At 36.3% G+C, this 22,191-nt stretch overlaps 1 protein-coding gene across 2 annotated transcripts in view; it reads left to right on the top strand.

The window, feature by feature from the left end:
- The window catches only part of RELN (reelin), a 441,212-nt gene that overhangs the window by 224,050 nt on the left and 194,971 nt on the right, over nucleotides 1–22,191 (top strand). For both annotated transcript variants that reach the window (XM_045564269.1, XM_045564270.1), the window contains exons 9-10: nucleotides 18,751–18,847; nucleotides 21,402–21,642. In XM_045564269.1, coding sequence (XP_045420225.1) covers nucleotides 18,751–18,847; nucleotides 21,402–21,642 — 338 coding nt within the window. The remainder of the gene's footprint in view (nucleotides 1–18,750; nucleotides 18,848–21,401; nucleotides 21,643–22,191) is intronic.

Consider the following 22,191-nt stretch of genomic DNA (forward strand, 5'->3'; position numbering starts at 1 on the left):
TTTTTGAGAGTAAAACTTTGGGGGGTGACAGAGAAACAATATAGTGGAAAATCATTTGTTGTATGGTGCATGGTGTTGCATGGTGAATATGGTATAGTGGGCAGAACTTTCCAGAAATGATTCTGTGCCTCTCATTATCGTTTGTTTATATGGATGTTTGTGAGGTATGAGGGTGAAACATCAATCTGTTTCTATGGATGTTGTGAAGGCCAGACTGAGGTACACACAAATTCTAGAGATGTCATTATTGTGTCTATTCATCCTGGGCTTTACAAGCCTATAATAACCGCATACCAAAATAGCAACTGCAATTTAGTAGCCATCTCATCTGTACTCAGTTCAAAAATTATATCAAGTGTGTTATAAATAAACTATAAGTTGACTTTTCAACATTTATGTTTCTTTGGGTATTGTAGAATTCTCCAAATCTATGCTAATATTGTGGTTAAATATGTACAGTTTTAGTGTCACTCCTTAGGAAGTCCTTTAGGATGTTAAATGTTCATTGGGTAGCACAGTGATTCAGGTAGTTTTCTATCATTATTTATGGCCTCAGTGGTAAATTATATTCATAATTAGGCATCTATACCACAGTTGGGGAAATTATTATATTGATATTTTCATATTGCTCTTGTAAACATTTTCGGTTACATGACAGATGTTATTCAAGAGTTCCAAGTACCTTATACAGAAATTGCTTGAATTACTAGGGGTGTCTCAAATAAACTCTATCATGCCAATGTTTAGCAGCAATGCTCTCCCATATATATACACTTCTATGTATGTAGATAATATGTACATTATGTATATACACATATATAATGTACAAATATATAAATGTGTATATATAATTATATATAATGAGTAGATATACGTATCTTTGGCTATCTTAGCCAGATGATTTTTAAAGTTAAAGCATCCTGAAAATGCAGTTCTGCAAGCTGAAATTTATCAGGTTATCAACAGCTAAATCATCTTGAAAAGTGTCCTAAAATATTGGTAGAAGAACTTTTCATTTTTTCATTCCAATGAAAGATCTCGTATCCATTTCTGTGCTGAGGCATCGATTTGCTACAATCCTCACTTGATTCATTAGATTCAACTTGTGGAATTTATGGTTGCAGCCTTACAGGTATTTATGCATTTCCTTCAGATTTCCTCTGGGATAGGAAGAAAAATTTGAAATGAGGCCCTTGTAAACCATTATCTTACAGATATCTCCAAACTCTGCTTTCCCAGGCAGGGTTGTGGGTCCAAAGGAAATGCCGGTAGTACTTTGTATCCATCATCCATTAACAAAATAGTTGCTGTGTGCCCAGCTTTGTCTTGAGCTAACTTTCATATGAAGACAAAAAAGTGAGAAGGCAGAACATTTTTATAGCACTTAATGGTGTAGAAGAGGGCACCAGATACATACCAAATATGAAACCTCTAGAAAATGCCAGATAGGCACAGACAGGGGTGGATCTGTATACAGGTGCCCGTGGTGGCAGGGCCTAACTAGGTCCTTCAGGGAGCCTTCTTAGAAAGGACAATCCCTGAAAGCAAATAAGGTGAGTCACTTGAAAGGACAGAGAAAGGGTTTCCGGGAAGATACCGGAGTAAACACAAGCAAGGTATTGTGGCAGAGGAGACACGAGTGCCCTCCTGGAGCACAAGGACTGGCCCAGGTGAGCGATGTCAGATAAAATCGTGTCTATCTGAAGAGCTGATCTATATCAGCTTGGGGTTTTAACTTATTTAATAGGGGATTAAATGAAGGGTTTTAACTCATTTAACATATTTAAATTGAAGTAATTTTGTTTATTTGACTTATTTAATAAAGGTCTGCAAAAGAGTCTATCTCTTGAGCAATAAAGAAATATAATGAAATTAATTCTTAAGAAAAATTATTTGGGTAGTTGTGTTAAGCATAGACTCGTCACTTCCTTGATATAAACCTGCATTGAGTCATTCTACAAGAATTTACCAAGTAATATGCTTGTTCAGTGTAGCCCAGCTCTTTCTTCAGATTAATAGGATTCATTAGCCAAATGAGGAATAAAGGTAAAGCGTTTTTAGAAAGGCCATGAAGCACAAATAGTTGGTTTGGGAGGCAAATCTGCCTTGTCCATCATGATATCCTCAGCCCCTAGCCTAGGGACTCACAGTAAGTAAATGCTCATAAATATTTCTTGCCTGAGTGACAAGTAGCCATTATAGAGACATCTGTAATAGTATGTAACGAAGTGCTAAATTGGTGCCATGCAGACATTTCATGCCAAGAGGGGATTTAAAGGAGGTGATCTGAGAACCTCAATCAATGGAAAAGATGACCCAGAAAGAAGCTAAGAATCACCAATAAACTATATTTTTAGTGAAGCAAGTAGACAGAAATATATACCCATGTGTTTATCAGTATGTAATTACGGAGCTAACAAGAATCTATTATTTGTTCATAATTTATAGGATTAGTACCTTTTTTCTTTCATTTTACTTACGGATATCCTAAAGATTTTGGGTTTTATATTTTTCCTCCTTTTTTGTTTTTATCATTTCAAGACAGAGTAAAGTTATTAAATCATAAATGCTTTATATTTGTATATTAAGACATGAACATGTTCTTAGGCCTGTACTCTACATGCTATGGAGTCTCTGCGACATATGAGAGCCACTCAGTTTATAGGAGTGTATTCTGAAAAATAAAAATTAGAAAATTACAAAAGTTAGATGTACTCATAGATGAATTGGAATATTACTTTGTAAAAGAAAAGAGATCTATTATTTTGTCTTCAATAGATATAAGGAAAAAAAGTCACTCATAAGATGTATTATATTTCATTCAGTGTAAGAGAAACAGTTTTTCCCTTGAGCCTAATTCATAAACATCTTAATTACACAGAATTTGATTTAGTAGAGAAACTCTCTCTCTCAGCTCTTTTAGAATGGGTAATTCAGGAGGAGGAGAAATTGAGCTCTTCATACCTTGGTGTGAATTATTGCTCATTTCCACCATGAACTTCCTGAAATATATTTCAAATTAGATTCTCATTTTTTTTTCAAGAGTAATTCTCCTTGGTAAGTGCTTAAGACTTTGGGGAATTTATTATAAAATAGTGAAAACTTCTTCTGAATCATGGAAGTCTGTAAGTATGAGACTAACAAAATCTCTAGTGACCTGAGCTCAAAACAAAAATAAATCAAAAACAGACATTTAGAAAATGTTAATAGCAAAATTAACTTAATACATATGCTTTATAAGGTTAAATACTGAATGTAAGATTCTTGGATATAAAATATATTAAACTAAGATTTGTTTAAGAATTCATTTTCAGATCTTCAAAGATCTATATTAACTTCAAAAAATGAAGTATGTATGGAACACTTCAATGTTATGTAAACTTAATTTTTAAAAGTGTAAACTGATGATGATTCAGGGTATCCTGCTTCATCATCCCCAAGTTGACTTATTCCTTTTCAGGGAATGTATATTTAAAGAAACTAGTTTAAATGAACAATATGTATATTTCAAATCCACCTTACTCTAAACTCTGAAGTCCTATTTTAAGTAATAAAAGAAAATATTCTGAAATGCTATAAAATTCTACTAAGCATAAACTTCTGGCAAAAATTGTTGAGATTAATTATAAGTATTTTTGAATGGAACTGACAACTACATAAACTATTACTTTATGTGAATTGAAATATACAGTTTGAAGATAGATACTCCACCCTCTCTTTTTTGAAATATTCAATTTGTCACTCATCTGATGAGGCCTAAAAAATAAATGTCAGTAATTCATTCATAAAAATGTTCTGTTAGTATTTATCGGGGTTGCTTTAGGAGAAGGGATACAGCAGTGAACTACAGGATGAGAAGAAATTGATCATTGTTATAGACCAAATAGTCTCTCTCAAACAAACACCATTCCTCCATGAAAACTCATCCCATTGCCCCAGCCTGATATCTCTGAACCCCTACTTCCCTCTGAATTTATTTTATGATACCAACTTCATTCTGCTGTGATTTATACACTGGCCATTTCACTTTCACCCTTTATAGCCTAGATATTCCTTGAGGGCTAAGGAATGTATAAGGATCCCTTTCTATACTTAGGACAGAATTTCACTCACAACTAGAACTAAAAAAACAAAAAGTTAACTAAATCGAATTCATAGGTTAGATTAGGATTTAGTGCTGTTCCACATTGGTGCTCAATACTATACCATTCTTGGCTTCTGAAGCAAGGGAGTATGCTGAATGAAATCCACAGACAATATTAAAATTTAATCTGAGCCTGCAGTTTCTACTTTCTTATCAATTAATCAAGGACTCTTCTGTCAGAAAGATCTTTAGGACGTGTATTACATATATCACGATGTGCCTACATCCACTGTGGGCAAAGCAGAGCCTAAGACACTGCGTCAGCCTTCAAGAATTTTATTATCAAATAGGAGGGAGGTGGGGAGAAGTTTATGTGTAAGAAGAAAATGAGTAAGACAGTACACTTGGGTTGCTAATTCTGGGATGCAGACCACAGAGGAGAGTGACAGTGCAACTTGTTGGAGAATCCAGGAAAGAGGGAGGTCCAGAGGCAGGACTGTATCATTTGGGAGGGAGACTGACTTAGAGCAGGGCTGGTACCACCCCAGAGGGTCCAGAGGATCAGTGTCACAGTGAAGTTGAGGGGATGGCCCCCTGCAGGGAGAACAAGGCAGGGAGGCCTTACGGAGAACTGGAGACCAAGGTCAGAGCCAGACAGCAACAAGGATAGTAATGCTGAGCCTCCAGATTGCTGTGGGTGGAGGAGGGGAGGTACTTAACACTTGCTGCCCAAGGTGGGGATTAGTCCTCCTAGAAAATCGGCCAGGCGCGAGCACTCAGGCGTGGGTTATGTGGGCCCTGGGGAAAGGAGGACTGCCTGGCAGGGAACCTGGCAAAGCCTGGCACATCTTGCATTTCTCTTCCTTGTGTTTTCCCCAACACAGGCTCAGCTGAAAGTTCTCTAATCTGGGTTTGGGAGAAAACTTGCAAAGGATGGGTACCTGGATGTGGTTGGAAGTTGCCATGGCATTCATAAATTGGGAGAGTATCAATCCCTCTCTCCCTTATGATAGGAGTGACAGTTACAATGAAGAAAGACGAATATTTTGGAAGTGAGGGAATGGGGATGAGACTGGAAGGGAGAAGGCACAGACGGGGAGGAGGACAGCTGTTCATTTTATATCCTGTGGTCACTGTCCATCTGCCACGAACTGAATAAGTCCCCTAATGAGGTTTGGGAATTTCAGCCAGGGAAGTGACTAAGGGACAAAATATTAAGTACAATAAATCACATAATGTCACATTTCTCCAGAAAGGAAGGTTAGCAAGTCCAATAGCCTGTTCACAAATAAAGTCAGTCAAAACAGAAATTATTACGAGTAGCCTCATTTTAAAAATAAACAAATACACAGGTGGAGAACAGTTGCTTTTAAAACTTGGTTCTATATTTTATGGAAAAAGTCTATCATTTTTAAAGGAAGCATGTTTTGAGTGCAAGTACAGGATATTTTTGAAAATTTTTATTGATTTTCATTCTACTTTATTTGACCTCTCAATCATTAATATATCAGTTTTTAGTAGATGCTTAAAATGGAAATTTTGGTTCCGTATAGTTTTCCTTCCTACGACACTGTCCTTGAAATATGTTTCATCAGTTAAAAATATACTAAATTTCCCCAGGGGTATTTTTTGGTGGGCAAAACAGAGTTATAGATATAAACTCTAGATTTCCATATTCAAATAATTGTTTAATTGATAAATCAGGCTGACCAAAGATTTTGGACCTCTTCATCTCTTTAAATTGACAGTTTCTATTGATCTATCTCAACTTCGGTCATCATATTTTACCGAAATTGAATTCATTTGCTCTTGACAGACCCAAGAGTAATTTGAGGATTTTCTCGTGTGCAGAATGGAACTGTTCTTAATTAAAGTAATATCTGTGGGCCCCATTCTGTCACAATTCCAATCCCTGTCATTCGGGACCGAGAAGCCCCAGGACACTTCCCGCCTGGGCTGCCACAAAACATTATCTGATACAGTAACCATTTTTTCCTGCCCTGCTTTTTACTCATGAATCAAACTGCTGCCCCTTAGGCTAAGGCTCCTGGACTTCAACAAGGCATGAGCCACCATCTCTCTATGCAGGCACAGGACGGGCAAATCAAGCCTGTGTTTCATGGGAGCCAGAAGCTGCCCTGCATGCTAGGATGTGTACACACTGTCAGATGTGAGGATGACAGCTAAGAGTTCGCCTACCAGGGCTGAGAGAGACTGTTGGCTCAACAGCATTCCCTGTGTGGCTATTCCTCACACATTTTACCTGTGATCTGAGCATTGCTAAAATAGCACATGTAAGACCAAATTCTTCTCTTCCAAGGTAGATTTTTTCCCCCTTGCCTTGAATCTCCATTTCAAAGTACTCTGTGGATAATTGACGTCCAGTAAGGTAATAATAGTAATAGAAACAATTTGCTGTGAACAATATCAGGCAAGAAGCTAGCTCACTACCAAAGAACAAAGTTAATTAGGTTTTTAAAGAATTTTACAAATTAATGGGACAAGTTTATATAGATATGTCACTTTATAAAGCAAAATGCCCAGATACATAAAATCTATAATGTGTAGGTTTTTATCCTAGGAGAAGAATAAAACAGCATGAAAACTAAGAAACACATTAAACCATCCATCCTGGAAATGACAGCATTTATATGCTTAAAACTAGTAGTCATATTTTAGGTAGTGTTCATGAGTTCGTACTTTTAGACTTGCCATATTATCAAGATGTTGTTGTACTTACAGTAAGTTATTTTGATGCCATGGGCCAAGAGAGCTAATGCTTTTAGGATTTTCCTGACAGTAAAGAAGGAAATAAAAAGCTAAGTGTGATATAATCATTGTTCTACATCATTGTTACTGGAAGAATAAACATGAACAGCTGCCTCCAATGAAATATTTGAACAGAAGTTTGTAGAACTATCAAACTATTTATAATCTGGATAAGAACAGTCTTGTTTGGGGCAGAATTATTTTGAGGAAGAAGAATTGCAAAGTAGCAAATAGGTTTTTACCATGTTTCTTGATGCTTTGGGGTAGAGTAAGAATATTTTTTTCCCAGTGAATAGTGTTGGCCTCAAAAAACACTTTAAGCTTTAAAAAAAAAAAAAAAAGGAAAAGTAATTGCCAGAACTGTTTATTATACCAGTATCTTCATGTTTGTGATCACAGTTTTCACATTTCAATGTAGAATGAGACAAGTGTCTTTCTCAAAGGCCCTGGCCTGGAGTAACGTGTAATATCCCTTGGGAGTGACAGTGTCTAGGCTTTTAAAAGCTCCCTAAGAGTTCCCCATTCGTCTCTTTCTCTCTTTCCACTCACTACAACCTTGAGTTAATGGTTCTGTCCTCCGTTCATCTATCTGGAAAAGATGAAAGGAGATACGTTGATCCTGTGAAGATTTGTTCCAGTTTGTAGCGGAGTGTTCTAAGTAGCCAGATTGCATCCACTCCATAACTTTATGATCTTTCTATATCAAATGCTGTTGTTTACATGCAGCTGCTGGAGCCCTGCTTGTCTCTGAGGTCTGAGTTTTGAGTAATGGCAGCGGCAGCACTCGTGCTGCAAGAATCCTGAACAGGTTTCCGTCCAGACAGTCCTCTAGCCTTCAGTATTTATGGGCCCCACTGTGCTATCTAGAGGCATGATTTCTGGCAGTGATTTCCCCATCTATAAATTCTGTGAGAGCAATTCTCTCCTCCTCCTGTGGCCCTGTGCTGCATTTGAAAAGGCAGCTCGTTTTTAAAGCAGAGCTTTGGGGAAAGAGGCTGCTCTCAGCAACCACTGCCAGTCCCCAAGAGGACAGTAGCTCCTTCTATTGTGTTCTACTCTGATTTACTTTGAAAAGTCCTGGGATGGGTAGAGAATGGCATAACCAAATAAAATAACTATCCAGGCCTCAAGGGACTAAACACGGATTGATTGATTTTTTTTCTTCTATAAAACTAAAGAGAAATAAAGGGGACTCTTGGAGATACAGGCTCACAATCCCTAATCTGTAATTTCATTTTACAAAAAAACTTGGAAGAAACCACAAACCAACTTTTAAGAAAATTTATGTGGTGGCAAAGCCTCACATGACCTGAATTCATTTGGCAGTAAGACCTGACTTGAAATGATGTAAAGCTATTTATAATCTTTATTTCTGTTACTTATATGAATCTTCATGCCTTTCACTGCAGAAATATTAATAGGTTTGATGATAGAGTTCTGCCAAGACTTTGCTAGGGATGGTGCATAATATATGGTATGTACACATATTATCTTTTTGAAATCTATAAATTAATTAAGTTATTTGAGTTTTAGAATTCATCTAACCTCAAAGGATTATGAACCTGTATGGCTATTATTCAAAGGAAGGAAGCAACTCTTTAATTTTCAATAGAAGTTACTAATATTTCTATTTTTAAGTAGCCTTGATGTTAAATTGGGCTATTCTTTAAGCTGTTTTTTTTTTATGCCAACTACCCAAGAGGGCTGGGAAGATAGGATGAAGTTTATTTGTGAATCATGGAAACTTCCTGGATCAAGAGTGTATTTGCAATCTCCTCTGTGCATGTATGTTATGGTAAACAGTCTATTGCACAGTAAACAGGTTTTTGATGTACTTAATATGGATTTCACTTGATTAGCACATAATTGCTACTTGTGCATGTGCTTGTATATTCTTGAGATTATAAATGCTAACAGCTCTTTAGGATTCTCCCAGCTGGCATGGCACAGCAAGTCCTGGAAGTTACAGGTCCTTTCCAGCTTTTATCGATCCCTCAAGGTTCATGAGAGTCAAATTGACTTCATTCAGGTTCATTTCCAACACAGTCAAAAATGAATGGCATGTTTCTTGTGTAAACAGTTACCTGAAAGTCATTTCATCAATCCTAATTGAGTTGCAATGTGATTAGTTTTCTTTTTTTTTTCTTTTTTTTTTTTGAGGCAGAGTCCTGCTCTGTCACCCTGGCTAGAGAGCCATGGCATCAGCCTAGCTCACAGCAACCTCAAACTCCTGGGCTCAAGGAATCCTACTGCCTCAGCCTCCCGAGCAGCTGGGACTACAGGCATGCTCCACCATGCCCGGCTAATTTATATATATATATATATATATATATATATTTTTTTTTTTTTTAGCTGTCTATATAATTTCTTTCTATTTTTAGTAGAGACGGGGTCTTGCTCTTGCTCAGGCTGGTCTCGAACTCCTGAGCTCAAACAATCCGCCCGCCTCGGCCTCCCAGAGTGCTAGGATTACAGGCGTGAGCCACCATGCCCGGCCTTCATTTTCTTATATGAATAGTTTAATTGAGTTAAACCTGCCTTAAGTAATAGAGAAGAAAAGAATTTCAAAAATCATAAATTCTCTTTCTTTATTGTTTTCCTGTCATTAAAATACATTATTGCTTGATTGTGCCATGCTAATAAGCAAGGTGGAAAATGAACTTTGTAGCCTGGATTCCTGTGCTCTGGGACCTGTGATTTAAGGCATTAGTGAGGTGCAGGAGCACATATGCAGCACATGCTCTGTACAGGGCCCAGGTTTTGTGGATTCCCCTTTGAAGCTTATACAATTGGCATGAGGGTTGAGACCTGAGGAAAAAATTAAAAAGTTACACATTCAAAATTAGGTACAAAAGTGAATTTTTATTTAGAATGAGAAAAGAAACCACAACAAATTACAAATTTTTAGAAGCTGACACACCACAGACATCACCAAATCAAGAAATACAACATTTTTAACTGCCTAAAATGTCCTATAATACTTTTTCCTTATCTTTTTTTTGGCTGTATATGCTTAAAGTCCTCTTCATATGACAACAATTTTGTAACATTTTCTAGAGAGAATAGAAAGATAATTCTGCCTCTAGTTTGGTGGATCAGAGTTTGTTTTTATGTTTAATATTTTACCTTCACAACTTCTTATTGATAATGTCATTTAGATTTTTAGGATCATTATACAATTGGAAAAACATCTATCTTATTTATATTTCAGGGCATTTTAACTTTCTTTGTGCAGTGACTAATCTTAACTACTCTTTGAATTGACGTCACTCACTGAACAGTGCCATCGTTGTCCTTGAGTCATGATGCTGAATGAGTCAGCACAGTGGGCGGTAGGAGTTTCCGGAAGCTCTTTTTATGTTGAGAATGACTAAACTGTAAAACAGAAGTGAACTATGTAACCATATCACACTAACCCAAAATGAATGTATTTCCAACTCAGCTTCTCCTGAGCTGAATCCAAACAGCAGCCATGGCCACCCCAGCACCACCTGACGTAGGGGGAACTTAATGAGGGTTGCAGTAAAAATGGAGACAGGATCTTAACCAGTTGCAAGTGTTATGAACCATGGTCCCATGGAAGCATTACCCGAGGTCCTCCCAGGGCCTTCAAAGTGCACATCCAAGTGAGGTCCATGAAGCTTTTAAGCTTCGTCAGCATCATGGTGAATCCTTTTCTGTCTGTACCAGCATTAGAATTGAGCATTACATTTACATATGTTGCATTGATACATATATGTTTCCATTCTGATAATAAACTTGTGTCACTTCCCTACTTCTTTCACATCCTCCTGCAGGTTGCCTCAACTTTCCCTTTCAAATTCCAATTACATCCTGTCACCCTCTCTTGATTCAATGTTCTATTGCTTTTGCCTTGTCCTGTATAGGAACCATGGATATTTCTATATACTGCTGCAGCTAGTGTTCTGATTCCCAATAAGTAATAATCATTAATGCAAAATAATATTTGTATTCAATATAGGTATTTTAAGCCATGTATTTTTTTTTTTACGTTAAGAGTTTTCTACAGCATGTGTACATGACTTCATGACTCATATATACTGATAAACAACTTTTACTGTAGGTATAAGTAGGCACAGGGAAAAGAGCACTGAGTTGGGAGTTGGGCCATATAGTCCCTTCTCTGACAATTGAATTCCGCACATCACCTTGGGTAAGTGGTGAAGCCTATCTGCACCCCTAGCAACTCGTTTATACAGTGTGTTCATCTCCATGATCTCTTAAATGTCTTACCACTGTGGTGCTAGGTCCTAGAACTGGGTGACAAGAAGGAAACATGAGCTAACCAGAAATGTGTTAATACTTTGTTTGAAAACATGGTTACTATGTCATCTGTTTTAGCTAAGGCAACCCCCACAAGAAATATCAAAGTAGTTGCCATTTCTTATTTAACCAATTATATTTCATTTATACTTGTAGCTTATTTTGTCACCACGGAAAGATATTAAACAGAGGAACATAAATGCAGCGTTGGCAGAACCGTGTGATGTTGTTACCCAGACAGTCCTAGGTGCCAGCCCGAGAGATGGGAACATGCTGTTCCTCTGGCTCTTCCTAGAAGAGTGTCAGTCTCCAAGCTATTGAACAGAAGTTATAAATCCCCGCATCTCCCTATCCTGCTGAAAAGAGGTGCTACAAAAAAGCCAGTAGTAATAATAATAGTATTATTGTATTTCCAAAGGCTCTCTTCCTAGAGTTTAGCTAAGTCTAGGAAAGGCTTTATCGCATTCATTCATTCAACAAGTATTCATTGAGCTCCTCTTGTATGTGAAGCAGCTCTCAAGGCACTTAGGACATACAGCATTTGAGAAACAAAATCTTTGCTCTGGTGGAGCTGACATTCCGGTGGGAGGAGGCAACCATCAAACAAATGAATATGTCAGGGAGTAATAAATGCAATGAAAAAAATAAATCAGGCATCAGAGAATAACATTTTATTAAAGGTGGCCAGGGTAAGGCCTCTGACGGTGTAACTCTTGCACAGAGGCCTGAATTGTGTAAAAGAGTTAGCCCCCAAGAAGGAATAGCCGGCATAAGAGCCATACAGACGGATGTTTGGGTTGCCACAAGTGTCAGTACTAACAGATGTTTTACTTCTTTAGTGAGAAGGGCTGTTCAGAGGGTCTGTTACCTGTTTTTTTCTGAATGACAACCAACCTCAAGAGATGTGAGACTGAATCACAAGAAAGTAACTAGGCTTTTGAGTTCACATGCACCTCTGACATAAGATACTTTTAATGGTTGGTTGACACTGATTAACTGATTAGTTGTTTCATCATCTTGGCCTGGCTTACCATGACAAAAGTGGAGAGGTACTTGCCTATTTTTTCCAAATTATACTAGAGACCGTACTATTTAAACAGAACCAGGGGTAAAAGTTGATACCTTTTTGAGTTGTAATTTTAAATTGAGTAAAATTGTTCACAGATCAGACCAAGCTTGCAATAAAATATTTGTTAGAATTATAGTAATAATTCTCCCTAACAGTAAAAGGAGCGACCATATAGAAATAATCTTTGCCATCTTTTAATTTCTTCATTTTTAAATAACGAGTACTGGATACTGTTTTACACTTGTAAATATTAATTGCTTCTTTATGGTAAAATGGTTATTTTAGAAATAGATTTTTTTTTTTTTTGCTTATGTGGGAGGCCAAATTAAAAAGAATAGATTTGCAAGCCATTATGGAATTTGTCATTTAGGATATCAATGTGGATTAGACTGGTATCTTAAACTTAATCATGATTGCAATATTATATCAGTTAACACTTTTCACATAATTAAAATTGTCTGAGTTGTGAAATATCTGGATATTGCTTTTTTGGAATACAACTGTTTTTTTAAAATCTCTTTAAAATGCCTCTCCATGGATTTTTTTTTTTTTTTAAAGTAAATGACTAATAAATTCTTTAGAAGGTTGACCTCTGTGTGTTTTTTTTTGAGAGCCCAGTTAGGACGTTATCACATTGATCTGGGTGAAAGTAGGTAAAGGAAAGGTAGATTTAATAAATATGCAGAAGGAGAGTTCACAGGTTCGTGTGACTGTAGGGGCAGGGAAGGGGGAGGAATGGGCGGGGAGCATGCAGAGAAAGTGATGCCCAAGTAAACATGGTATTTCTTCTTGGTACAGTTGTACGTGATCTTCTCCTATGGTGAAATCTGAGAGAGCTGAGATGGTGACCAGCAGAGTGTTTAAAGGATGTTCAGTCCTTTAGGCTTTTCTCCCTTTGTCAAGAACAAGGCCATTATGGCCTTAAGTCATGAGCCTAAGTAGATGCAGCAGCACAGAAACCTTTCCCAATGTGTTCTGATCATACAAAAATGCAGCACTATTAAAAAAGAAGAAGAAGCAAAAAAAGAAGAAAGGGTACTTTGTACACCAGAAGCAGTATAATGAAGTAGTCAAAAGCACAGGTTCTGATCTGCCCAATTCTGAATCCCACTGTCCGTAGGTGTGGCCTGGAATAAATTTGTTAACCTCTTTTCCTCAGTTTCCTTACTTGTAAAGTGGAAATGCATACAGTAATACCTTCCTGTTCATAACACCTGTGATTGTTCTCTTGCATTACCAGAATCTTTCTTCTTGATGGGTGCTATTAAAATTCTAATTAGTCAGATTTTCTGTTTTCTTTGGATGCTAGAAACTGTACAATCAAATTTTTAACTCCACTCTGGCAATTGTATAAACCTTATGGAAGGTGTCTCTTTATCCTGACTTGTCTTTCTATCCTACTCTCAGAGCATCTTTTTTTACAAGGAGACTCATCTCCTTCCCCACGTTTACCAATGGTGCTACCAAACAGGTGGGTTACTCATTTGGGTCTCAGTTTTCATTTTCTTATTGAATTTATAGCATTTCCACTGAAGCGTAGGGCAATAGCCCAAAGTAAAAGAAACTGTAGGGAAAAAGATGTAATTAAGTTCTTTGAGAAGCAGTAATTTGATTTAATATTTAGCCCATGAACATCGAGAACATTTTTCTAGGCCCTTTTCAGGTGTTAAATCCTTAATCTTCTCAACAGTTCTATGAAGTAGTTGCTGTTATTATTCACATTTTACAATTGTGGAAACTGGGACACAGAAAGAGAAAGTGTCCAGGGTCACACAGCTAAGAAGTTTCAAAGCTCAGATTGCAACCCTGGCAGCCTGTCTCCTCTGTCCACTTTCCTAACCTCTGTTCATACTTTCTCTCTGCAAGATATCTTATATCAGAGGGAATTTCACTTTAAAAAGTAAAGTAAAAAATTACATTCAGTTATCAGTATTGCTAAGAAGCATTGACTTCATTATCATACAAACTTCCCTAATAAATTAAATATGATCTGTTTAAGGATATATGATACATTATAAGATGCATATACCATCAAAGATTTTCTCATTAATCCATAACATTAAAAATTAGACAAGTTTTTCTATAAAGTTACAATTATATTAGGTTTCTTCTTAAACATAAAGGTGTCTTAGGGTTTTTTTGTTTGTTTATTTGCACTTGGGGTGGTATCATTTGAGATGAAAAGACACAGCAGAATATTTGGTTGGTGGAAAACCAGTACTTCTCATTTTGACTTATTAGGGTTGGGTTGTTCATTAGAGATGGTCAGTAGCAGTTGGATCTGTTAAGTGTGAATCTCATAAGAGATATAAACCTGAGTATTATCCATCATAGACGTTATTGAAAGCCTTGAAAGTGGGTAAGATCACCAAAGGGGGCAATGTATGTAAGAAATGAGAATGGTATTAAAACAATTTGAGTCCAGGAGAGAGTAGAATGGTGGTTACCAGAGGCTGGGGCTGGGAAATGATGGATGGGAAAAGGGGGGATGTTGGTCAAGGGGTACAAAGGTCCACTTAGGAGGAATAAGTTCTAGTGATCTATTGCACAGCATGGTGACTGTAGTTAATAATAATGAATTGTATATCTCAAAATTGCTAAAAGAGTAGATTTTAAATGTCCTAACCACAAAGAAATAAGTGTGTGAGGTGATGGATATGTTAATTAGCCTGATTTAATCATTCCACAGTCCATACATATATCATCACATTTCTTTGTACTCCATAAATCTATGCGATTATTTGTCAATTAAAATTAATTAAAAACAATTTGAGATCAAGAGGAAGAGGGCAACAAAGGAGACTGACAAGCAGTGGCCAGTGAAGCAGGAGAATAACCAGCAAGGTGGTGGAAGTCAAGAGAAGAAAAAATCTAAAAAATACCAGATCAGCTGGGACAACTGCTGAGAGCTCAAGTAACCCAAATGTGGGAAAGTGATCCTCTGATTTGGCAACATGGACTCCCCAGCAGCCTGGGGACCAGCCAAGAGCAGTTCTGATGGACTGCTTGAGAGTGGGAGTCTGGATGGAACAGGGGAAAGAGACTAGGATGGGAGGAAGTGGAGGCAATCACTGGACAAGCAGGCCTGTTGTAAAGGGGAGCAAAAATAGAAAGGGAGGGAGCAGAAGGTGGGGGTGTGACACCAAGAAAGTTTAGTTTAAAATGGGAGATGCTTTGTGTAGTTGTATGATGTTCGTATAATGATAGTTGTCCAGGAAATTGGTTGAGAGAAATTGATGATCCAGGAAAAAGAGAGGAGAAATCTTAAGCGAGGGGAGATGGGATCTTGACCAGACAAAGAGGTTAACTTTTGATTAAAACGGAAACACTTCATCTACCATAGCAGGAGGAGGGCAGAAAACACTGGCACAAGTGGATGGAGAACATGGTACGTGTAGATTTGTGGGTGAATAGATGAGGGCATTATAATCTGACTGTTTCTATTTTTCTGAATTATATGCATTGCATTATTAACCTAATAAGAATGAACTTACACATCTGATTTTACATTAAAAGGCTGAGAAATTTTTAAATAACCTAGTGTTTTTATACTTGCAAAGCAAGTTATTAAAATAGCACAAATTCGTAAGTACAAAACCAGTAGCACAAAATCAGGACATCATCAGTGAAAAATGAAGTGTTTTGTTGCAAGATAATTTCAGGGCATTATGTAGACATTTGCTTTAGCAGAGGAGTAGAAATGGCTAATATTAATATTGCAGTGCATGTATGTCCTAAACCGTAGGGCAAACTATAAGACAATAATAGGACAGAAATGTTGTAGATAAAAATACTCATCATTATGTACTATGGGGTTGACCAAACAACCTTACTTAGCTAGAATTTCCCATTTTCCCTATGTATGGCAACTTTTGGGGCACCCTGTAGTGTAAATGACAGTTGCTCTAAATGAATGGAGGCTTATCTTTATCATTTATAAATTTATTTGTCGATTTAAAATCAAGAATTGACAACCAAGACCAACTGGAAACAACACTGATGAGGGATTCTTCACGCAGAATATCCTGTCTTCCCTCAAACTGTGGGCATGGCAGTAATCTGTGTGCAGACCTACATGGGAGTCAAATTTCTTATATGGTGTGAAGGCTCAGTAAATTCTAGAAGTTCACCAATTTTATTTATGACTATAGAAACCCTTAATCACTTGGTACCCTTATTGTAGGTTAAAAATGGAAGTATATAGACTTTCCTCATTTGCCTGTGGGAACCAAAGAAAGTGCTTGAATTTTTAGACTTAAACTGGTCTCTCAGACCACACTTTGATAACCGTGGTTCTCAATTATCTTCCCTTCCTCAGCAACTCTAAATCCTTGCAAAATTGCTACCTCAGAGTGAAGGATTACATTGGAAGTGTTCTGAAGAAGGGAAAATGGATGGGCAAATGAGAGGATATTTTACATTTGACATTTGGGATTGTCTTTCCTTTCTGGTTTTATATTTTGGCTTTGGCAATTAAATATCTTTGATTTAAGAGGGGAGATGAGATGCTTGTTACAGGTAGTGCCTGCTAACTCCTCGTTCCATAAGAGGTGCCTTGAGGGAGGTGATGACTCCAGCACAGTGTCTTGCCTAGTGGTTTTTCAGGGTACCCATTTGATCTCTAGGAACTGTGCCCATTTCCCACACTGAGGGTGGAACTGCAGCTTTTTCCTAAAGGGACTGAGGAATTGTTGAAGGATTATATGCGGGGAGGTAACACAATTCAATTCACTTGCAGAAAGAGAACTGACAATAGTGTAGCTGGATGAGGACAGTGAGGCTGGGACAGGGGGACCAACCAGTCACTATTGCAGAGACCTGACAAGAGCTGAGGAGGGTCCCTTAGCAATGGTGAGGAGGAGATGGATTAAAAAAATATTAATATTTTAGATGTGAGGAAACTTAATGGCTGGGCAGCTGAGGAACAGAGAGTCACCTGCCAAGTGTCTTTTTATTTTATAGGTGCATAAAAAATTTAATCTCATCACATTGAGATGGTGGCATAAGAAAATAGGAGTCATATTTGTCATCAAGGCTGTATTTGGGCACATTTTTATTTTGCTGTGTATCGTTTTTCCTTCTCTCATCTCAACTTGTAAATAATTTGCAAGAAATTGCATCCTATAAGGAACAATTTTGGTTATCATTTGTTCTATGCCTTTTCATTTGCTTTTAAGTACTTAGGGTGTATAAGACCTAAAGGAAGCACATAAATAACATTTAAATTCTTTAGGCTAATTTCAACTTTCCCTTGAAATAACAGATTCTTTGCCAGACCTCATTCCAGTTTGTGTTGAAGTTTGTCCCACATAATCCTGCCTATCTCCGTTTCCAGCCACACAGTGTGATATTTCTTTTAAGCAGCTGCTCTTGAAAGGTAGAATTTAGCAATGATTAAATGCATAAGGTGGGTTTCCATTTGAGTTCAGGGTTGCTGGGTAGCTTTCCTTTGAATACTTCTTTCTTTCATGCTTTTTCACCTACATTTTGGCTGTGAGAATAAATCTAGGAAAACTGCTATTTGGCCTTTTAGTACATTGCCAGCTTTGGCAATTGCAAACTAACTGGTTTTGTACTAAACACCACAGAAATAAATGAGTCTGATTAAAGCTTGGAACCCCTGAGCACTACAAATGTAAAACCATCAACAGATGCCATTTGCTGAAACTGAGGCTCCTCTAGCAGATGGGTGGAAGTTAAACATAAATTGCACTATTCCTTTCTTTTGGTTCATTTGCTTTTAATGTAGTATAAAAAATACTGCTACATCAGTTACAGTAAACTTCTGGCAAGTGTTTCCTAGCTGTTTTGGGTATTCTAAGATCTTTGAAATTATAGTCATACTATACTTTATTATATGAATTCATGGAACATATACAAACAAAGTCCTATCAATTTTTAAACTTTCTTTGGTGTTCATATTTTCAATATTAAAAATGATAACTAGAAATAATCACCAAATATTCACAATGGGGCATAATATCTATTTTAAACTCTAATGTTGGGCTATAGTAGAGTAGTATCTATCACATCCATAACAGTTCTCATTCATTTAGTACTTGAATTTTCGTTACAATATTTTAGTTCCTCATATACTGTTTCACCATTTAGATAATACACAGAAAAAGAATGGTATTTTTATTCGTCAATTTAATGACTTATGTACCATTTAATGTAATCACTAATGATTGGTATTAACTTGCAAGAACCATAATGGCATTATTAGTCATTCTATAATACCTTGGTATTTTTGGCATAGAACTGTTTATTTTACAGTTTAAGTTAGTAGTTGTAAATTAAATATATCTCCAAAGGAATCTGTGGTTTACCTTTTTTAACCTTTTTTTTCTGATTCCTGAGATTATTTATCAAATGCTATTTGTTAGAACAGATCACAGGAGATTTCAGCATAGTTAGAAGAATGGGAAAATGACCAGATAAATATCCAAATAGTTTAAAATTATCTAAAATATTTATCTGGAAAGATAATATATATTATTATCTGCTTCTTAACTTTGAAATTTATTGTTATTGCCATTTACAGGGTCAGGTTCATGTCGCTTCAGTTATTCAGACCCCAGCATCATCGTGTCATATGCCAAGAATAATTCTGCAGACTGGATTCGGCTCGAGAAAATTAGGTTTGTTGTTAATTTAAAGTATTTTCATAAGTTCTGTCATAGATGGATTTCTACTTCTCCATTTTCCTTTATTCTACCACTGACTTTTTCTTTATGGTTAAAAGCACTCTGGTTGTTAACGACGTTGAATTACATGCATACACATATTATGACCTACCTACTTAAAGAAGATACTGTTAAAAGTGTCATTTTCTGTTCAGAACTTCCCATTGTCAGTGGTACTTATAACAAACTATTTTAGTAAAAGCACATTGGGATCATAACCTTTATGATACCATCTTCCACAAAGTAACATTGCCACATGTTGCTCTAAATGACCTGACTCTGGCCTGGTTTATAGGCCTGGGAATATATCCGATGACCAGCTCAATCCCTTCCGATCTGTGATAATACTGAGTTAACAGCTACTGAGTCTTTGACATCCAATCTCTAGTTCACTTCTCCTCTAACTTCCTTAAGGCCAGTTCTAAAATTCTATTATCATAATTGCAATATGACTTTTAATCTTATATTACATTTTCTTTATTAAAAAAAAATTGCTCAATAAGAAAATAAGGTAGTATGCTTGAGGAAGAAGAAACTCACTCATGTTAAAAATATTTCGTTAAATTCCCAAAACTCAAATTATGTTTACCACTTCTGCAGAGTTTAAATTATAAAAGAAAATTCAAATTGGATGCTTAATTTCAAGTGTAAGATATTTAAAGGAAAAAATACCTTGAACTTTTATCAAGTGATTACTATGATTGGGTTAGTTCTTAAATTAGCATAACTTAAGTAAAATGTTTTCTGTCAGTTTTGTCACAGTTTTCTTTTCTTCCACAATCTGTTTTCCTTATTATATTTCTACATTAAAAGAGCTGTGATTTATTTAGGGTAGCAGGATAAATATTAGGCTCTGTATAATATTAAACCAATTTGTCCAAAGTTTCTACAGTAGTAGTATTTAAAAAAAAAAAGAAATAAAAACTTCATAAGCTGAAGCTCACTCACTAGTCTAACCAAAAACTGAAAAAAGTGTTTCTAACTCATGGATTTTAATGGATTATCTCCCTCTGTGGCAGAACAAAATATAATATATGGACATCTGATACAAGCTGAGTTCTCACATGCTGTGCCAATTTTATAACAGAACATTTTGCTATTCTTTCTCATTTCTAGTAGTTATAAGAATGCATTAATATTAAATATTTATATAAATGACTTTAAGCAATACAGCATAAATATTAGAAAATTTACCCACATCTCCATTGTTTTCCCTTTCTAGTATGCTATATGTCATAGTTTAAATCATGGTGTATATTTCTTGCTAGAAAACAACTACATGCTTTTGATATGATAAATAATGAAACTACACATTTAATTATAATATATAAAGATCGTGTTCAGTTGATTCCATTTATTTTTTCACTAAATGGGGCTTTCAATTTTAGAGCATGTACCAAACCATCATACTCATTAATACAAATTTCCCTTACCATTGGTGACCAGAGCGAAAGTGTTTCCAATTACTACCTAAAACCAAAATGTATTCTTTTCATCAGTTTAAATTTCTTTTGAAACTAAAAGCATAGTCATCATGAAATATTTTAAAAGAAAGGAGAATTGATTATCCCCAAAGGTAAGGTACACCATCTATAACCTATACTGACAATTTTACGGATATATATGTACTTCATTGGCGAGTGAAAAATATGGCTTTTCTCTAGTCCTTTCAAAACTGATTTATAGCAAGCCTAGGGTACTAGTAGTTTGCATTTTAATACCCTTTTAATCTTGGCAAAGGCACTCATTTTTACTATAGCAGTTTCTGCTTTGGTGGAAGAAAATGTTTAATAAAAATATTATATAACAGAAGGGCCTAGATTCTAACAGATGTAATATAAAAATCATGTCAAATTATATCATGTTTTTAAAGATTGATCTGCATGAAATTATAAAGAATTATAAATGAGAACATTCCATTCTCATGGCAAATCTCATATTTCGTATAGACTAAACATACGAAAAACATATCCGGTTACTAGAAATAAAATAATTATTGCATAAAGGCTGATAATTAAACATATTGCACACATATTGGAGTGGCCTCCAATGGGTGCATAATTTCAAAGTAAGAATCAAAATCACAATTTTATAGTTTTCCTCTTTTTTTCCTTATTATCAAGTAAACTGAACTCTCTTTGATTGCATGTCTACCATATGCAAAAACTGTGCTGGATAAACTTTGATTTTTTGTACAAGCCATGGTAGTGCATGCCATTTTATCTTCAATTTTTCCTTTACTGGCTTACTTCAATGTACTTAGCCCCTGCCTTTTGTTACACATAAACCTCTTGAAGGCGTTCAGTATTTAAACTGTCATCATTCAATATGAAAATCTTATTGATCAGCAGATATTAAAAGACTTAAGGGCTATGGGATTGTAACTATTAAACTATAATAAGTATAACTTTTTTTAGTTCATGAAACTACAATCTTAAGAAAACAAAATTCCTCTATAAGAAAGAAAAAATTGACATTGTTGAACTCCCCATCTCACCATGTGTTCCAGAGCCCCTTCCAACGTCAGCACGATCATCCACATCCTCTACCTTCCTGAAGACGCCAAAGGGGAGAACGTCCAGTTTCGGTGGAAGCAGGAGAATCTTCTTGTAGGAGAAGTGTATGAAGCCTGCTGGGCCTTAGATAACATTCTGGTCATCAATTCAGCTCACAGACAAGTCATTTTAGAGGATAGTCTTGACCCAGTGGACACGGGCAACTGGCTTTTCTTCCCAGGAGCTACAGTGAAGGTTTGAACTCTCTCTTGTTCCTTCTCCCTTCTAAAACCTAAAGCTTAATAAACTAAATTATATAAAAGTAACTATTTTACCAAAACCACCATTAAGGGAATAGATAATATTCTTGTTCACGTTACCCTACCTTTTAAAGATGGAAAATCATTAGTATAAAAACATTCATTTATTCATTCATTTAACAAATATTTTTGAAGACCCACTGTGCCATGTACTGGGCTGCACTGGGCTGTATCATGTGGACGTCAGTTTAGTGGGGACAGTTAGACAGGTCAACATGCAAATACAAAACAGCCTAATTGTTATGATTTGCTGGGAAAGTTTAGAGTGCTGAGGAAGTATAATAAATAGCACCATTACAGACTTGGGGGGTCAGGAAGGCAACCTAGGAGAACAGGGAATCCAGGCAGAGACTGAAGGGTGATTTGGAGTTGACCAGGTAGGAGGAATAATGTTTCTAGAATTAGAAATCACATATATTAAGGCTGTTTTATGGGCTGAATGTTTGTGTTCTCTCACCCCAAATTAATATGTGGAAACACTAAC

The sequence above is a fragment of the Lemur catta genome, chromosome 11, assembly GCF_020740605.2.
Source record: "Lemur catta isolate mLemCat1 chromosome 11, mLemCat1.pri, whole genome shotgun sequence".
Classification (NCBI taxonomy): domain Eukaryota; kingdom Metazoa; phylum Chordata; class Mammalia; order Primates; family Lemuridae; genus Lemur; species Lemur catta.